This window comes from Engystomops pustulosus, chromosome 4, assembly GCF_040894005.1.
Source record: "Engystomops pustulosus chromosome 4, aEngPut4.maternal, whole genome shotgun sequence".
In the NCBI taxonomy this organism is placed as follows: Eukaryota; Metazoa; Chordata; class Amphibia; order Anura; family Leptodactylidae; genus Engystomops; species Engystomops pustulosus.
Window position 1 is genome coordinate 49485991 of NC_092414.1, and position 4872 is coordinate 49490862.

General features: G+C 37.6%; 1 protein-coding gene across 1 annotated transcript; it reads right to left on the reverse strand.

Annotated features, from left to right (window-relative positions):
* Positions 1-2942: 2942 nt before the first annotated feature.
* On the reverse strand, positions 2943-4494 carry NEUROG1 (neurogenin 1). Its single transcript, XM_072150631.1, has 2 exons — positions 4294-4494; positions 2943-4132 (listed from the first exon to the last, which is right to left on the reverse strand). The coding sequence occupies exon 2, from the start codon at positions 4117-4119 to the stop codon at positions 3445-3447; it is 675 nt and encodes a 224-aa protein (XP_072006732.1). The 5' UTR covers positions 4120-4132; positions 4294-4494; the 3' UTR covers positions 2943-3444.
* Positions 4495-4872: the final 378 nt, after the last annotated feature.

Genomic DNA, 4872 nt, shown 5'->3' on the forward strand with positions numbered 1-4872 from the left:
CAGGACATTAATCTTGTCATACATTAACAAGTATTAAGTCCCATGATGCTATGCCAACACTCACTTGACATAATTTGGCCACATGGTGATATAATTATAGTGATCTGCGCACAATGGAATGACATTATTGGAACTCATTGGGATTTTTAAAGCCATTTTTCACCTATGAGTTGCAGTTACACTAGAGAAGAGATCTCCAGCCTAAAACTCTTCTGACACTGCAAAGCTGCAATTCCCAATATTCCCTAAATGTCAAAGCAAAATAATATCTATAATATCTATAGTATCTATAATACTGAGAATATAGGTATATAGGGACTATCGAAAAATGGATACAAAAGATAGATAGACACATATGTGATAAAAAAAAATACAGATATGAGAAAGAGAAGGTAGACATCCCAAAACATGAGACTAACGAAAATACATAAAATAGATAGTTATATAGATAGATGAGAGATAGAGAGATATAATATAGGTAGACACATATTAGATACAATTCCTTATTGCCAAAGACAAACAAAAAAAAGATAGATATTCAAGAGATGCAGATAATTTATCTATCTACATCCTATCTACTGTATATCTATAGCTTTATATCTATCTATAAAAAAAACAGACAGCTATCATATATATAAATGAATATAACATAGATAGATAATAGATAGTTCCACTTTATCTATATATAAACATGTGATTAGATAGATAGATATGGGATAGATAGATATGGGATAGATAGATATGAGATAGATAGATAGATAGATAGATAGATAGATATGGGATAGATAGATAGATAGATAGAGAGATAGATATGGGATAGATAGATAGATAGTTCAGAGCATACTTGCCTTGTTGGATTGCTGATATCTCTTTTTTTTTGTTAGATATATATCAGCAATCCAACAAGTCAAGTATGCTCTGAACTATCTATCTAACGAAAAAAGAGATATCAGCATCCAACATGCTCTGAACACTATATATATAACTCTCTCTCTCTCTCTCTGTAATCTATCGGGATATATATCAGATATGACATTGAAATATTCAGACCATATTTATCTATTACTATTGTTGTAAATATAACTAGATTATATAGCAGACAAACTGTATAATAGATAGATAGATAGATAGATAGATAGATAGATAGATAGATAGATAATTAGAGCTGGATCACCACCTAGAAGCATGCTGTGGGCAGGGATAATCTTGGTGTGGCCTCTCTTGTCTGCATACAGCTGGTATTTTGGGATGAAATTGGATTGAATCTTGCTTGCAGCAGGAAGCTGGTGAAGTTTTGTGGAGTTGGTGTCATGGTGTGCTCCTCCTAAAGACTTAAAATCTAAAGCTCCCCTCAGACACGTGCACCTACAGCCCCATTGCCTGGACCCCTTGCTGCCCTCACAAATAGAGGATTTACCCTCCACTATAGAGCCAGGCTAAGCCCTAAGCAATAGAGCCCAAGTGAATCACTTCTAGGAGACCTCATACATAATGAGAGATGAAGATAAAGAAGTGGAGTGCCAGCCCTGCCTGTGTAAGGACACATACACTCCTCTGCCTTACTCACTAACACTGCTGAACCTTCTCCCTCTATAAATCTAGGGTCTAGTTACACTGTATATTAGATTATATGAGCATTACAGCACTGGATTATGTATTTATAGTAATCTTATGTACAGTGTATGTCCCACATGCATAATAAACCTTATATCATCTATAAAATCTATAAATATGAATATAACCAGAAGGGAAATGCATTTAGTCTTTAGTCTTGTTTTTGTTATTATTACTATTATTATTATTATTATTTTATAACTACCAATAACAAAAGTAATTACAAACAGACAACTTTTCTTCTTCTATTTTCTTTTCTATTGTGTTCATAGTTATTTAGCCGATACACATCCTCTATGTAGAGGATGAACCTTCTCTTCTCATAGATGGATAGATAGTTGTGAGATAGATACATTGATAGTTGTAAGATAGATATTTGGATATTAGGTTAAAAAAGGAGCGGGCTGTGAGAAATATAAATATGGTGTAGACTATAGATACATAGGTAGATAGGGAAATAGATTAGTAGAAAGTTCTAAAATGATATAGTACATATGTAGTATAGATGGATAAATTCGATTTGCTGGATTTACATAGGAAGGTATATACAGAGATAGCTAGGGAGATAGATTAAATAGATTAGATAGATAAAATTAGATAGAAGCTATATAGAAGAAATATATAAGATACAGAATACTATATATGAATATATTAGATAAATATAAGAGAAATATGATATACAGTGCACTGTAGATGGAATGATATGTAGAAAGAAAGATTAGATAGAGATTAGATAGATAAGATGCCTGGTGATAAATATAGCAAAAATAGAAAAGAAAGATTATAGAAAGAAGAAACAAGGAAAGAAAGAAAGACTAATTCTCGCTTAATGGAAATTTTATAGCATGTCAATGATCCTCACGACCCCCTTTGAACACACAAGTGAATGTGGGATGTATAATGATCGGGGCGCAGGACAGATGCGTCTCTTCTGCGTTTAGCTGGAGGATTTAGCGGTACCGCTGTAGGCACACACCTGTCACCCTGCTCTTCCTTCACAACTGTCACTTGTGCTATTGATCTCTCTAATCCCTTGAATGTTTATAACATGATGCACCCCAATGTTTTCTAGTCCGAAAGAACTGAGATCACTTTTATAAACAAGTGTATGTCAAATGTAATATTCCATATTCCAGACTCAATATTTTATAGCACAATGTGATTTTTGTAATGAGGACAGAAAGATGTCATTTAATATAAAGGTAGAAAATTTATTTTCCAAATCTTCAATACAAATAGCAACATGATACATAATAGAATAAAATTTTTATATACAAAAAAATACATTTTCATATGAATGAAACATTTGCGAATAAATTAAACTCCCATCAGGCTCTGTAGTCTGAGAACTTCAATCTCCAGGACTGAAGGCTGCTCTCTAGGAAGACAACAGTCCTGGAGGTCAGGATAAATAATGCATGAGCCCAGGGCCTTGTCTTCTATTCTTTGTATTGTCACAGGATCCAAACCAAATTTTCATGCTCATTTTTCTTCGTGAGAGTTTTACAAATTGTAAAATTGACTTTTCACCCAGTCTGCATCACAAGATCTGACCTGTTCTTCATTAGAAGAGCCTCTGGAGAACAACACATTTATAGGAAAAGTTTGTTGAGGAAAGTGCAAAAAATAAGTGAACCCCTGCTAGACATGGAAATCTGAAGGGACTTTCACAGTCTTTAAACAGTTCTGGTGTTATGTGAATACCTTTCAATTATTCTTTAAGGCAGAATATAGAACTTTAAGGAAACCATGGCTTCTATATCACACTACAGGACACTTGAAGGTTCACATATTAAGGCCAACACTCAGGAGACTACCATACTCCTACATCTACTGGTACTGAACAAAACACGTAGAATGCTGCAGAAAGTTCTGGGAAAGGTTGTGGAGTGAGAAGAGGGTTTCTCTGTGTCCATAGTAACAGTCTTCAGACATAGCTGGGCTGCTTGGATTGGAGGTGCAGGCAGAGAAGGAAGATGATGATGACGAAGATGATGGAGAGGCCGTGGACATCCATGATCCAGCATCACTGCCGGGGCTTGAAGGTGCTGCAGGACTCATGTATCCTGGCTGGACACGTTCTACCTGAACTTTGTCTTTGGTCTGGTCAGCTAGCCTTAAGGTTTCAGACAGAGCCCAGATGTAGTTATGAGCCAGCCTCAAGGTCTCAATTTTGGTTAACTTTGTGTCATCAGGGAAGCAGGGTAAGATGCTTCTGAGTTCATCTAAGGCAGAGTTCAGATTGTGCATTCTGTTCCTCTCCCTGTCATTTGCTTTAACTCTCCTGGTTTTCTTGATGGTATGAAGAACAGCTTCATTTTTCACCCTGGTTCTGCCTCTTCTCTTCTTCTTCTCCTCCTCGCTCTTCTCTGGAGTTTGAGCTGGAGAAGTCAGGTCTCCTGAGGAGTAGGCTGAAGGAGACTGCAGACTGCTGTAGTCCTCATCTTCTGAGGGGGAGTAGGACATCCTGCTCGAGGTGTCATAGTCAGAGAAGGTTCTGTCCATGGTGGATGGAGGTCTGAGGAGATACAAAGATTTGATGAGAAATCTTACACAACCGCAAGAAAAATCTTAAGAGACAAAACTGAGTATTATCTAGGAGATATACACTACATAGTGCTGATCTAGAAAGCCACCTACATACAGCAGAGAGTGTGATGCAGTGAAGACCTAACTTACATTGGCAGTGGAGGAAAGTTGTGGAGAAGTCCTAGAAGGAGAAGACTTGAGCTCCTCTTGAGGGACACGCGACAGCTCTTGTCTTTGAAGTGATCCTTGTCCTAGGAGCTCGTGTGAGCAGTGAGTTTGGCACACGACTGGCCTCAGACACCTTATATAGTGTGCAAGACAATAGCCCTCCCCCCCGGACCGAGGGATGAATGAATGAATGAAGGCATCAGGTCTGCCCCGTGCTGCACTCCCTGTCATCTGCATAATTTATGTCTCATCCTCCCCCGGGAGTGTGCCCATCATTACTGGCAGCCAATCCCAGGGCACACGTGAGCCAGCACTGCTTCCCCTGCTCCATTAGTCTATTAAAAGAAGAAGAAGGGGTAAGAAAAGAAAAAGAAAACAAGAACAAAGTGATTACTTAGCCTGGAAGGCACAGGCACGTTCCCCCATGAAAGGACTTTACAGCCTTATTGTCACAAGAGCTTAACTTCCAGAACATTCAATGACACTTCTGTTCACAATATCACACTCATATCTATCTACCACTCAATCTAATCATCTATCTATGTACTGTATCTATCTTCC

What these genes read in the sequence shown, in the direction of transcription:
- NEUROG1 (XM_072150631.1), bottom strand. Translation starts at nt 4,119, where the DNA reads ATGGACAGAACCTTCTCTGACTATGACACCTCGAGCAGGATGTCCTAC.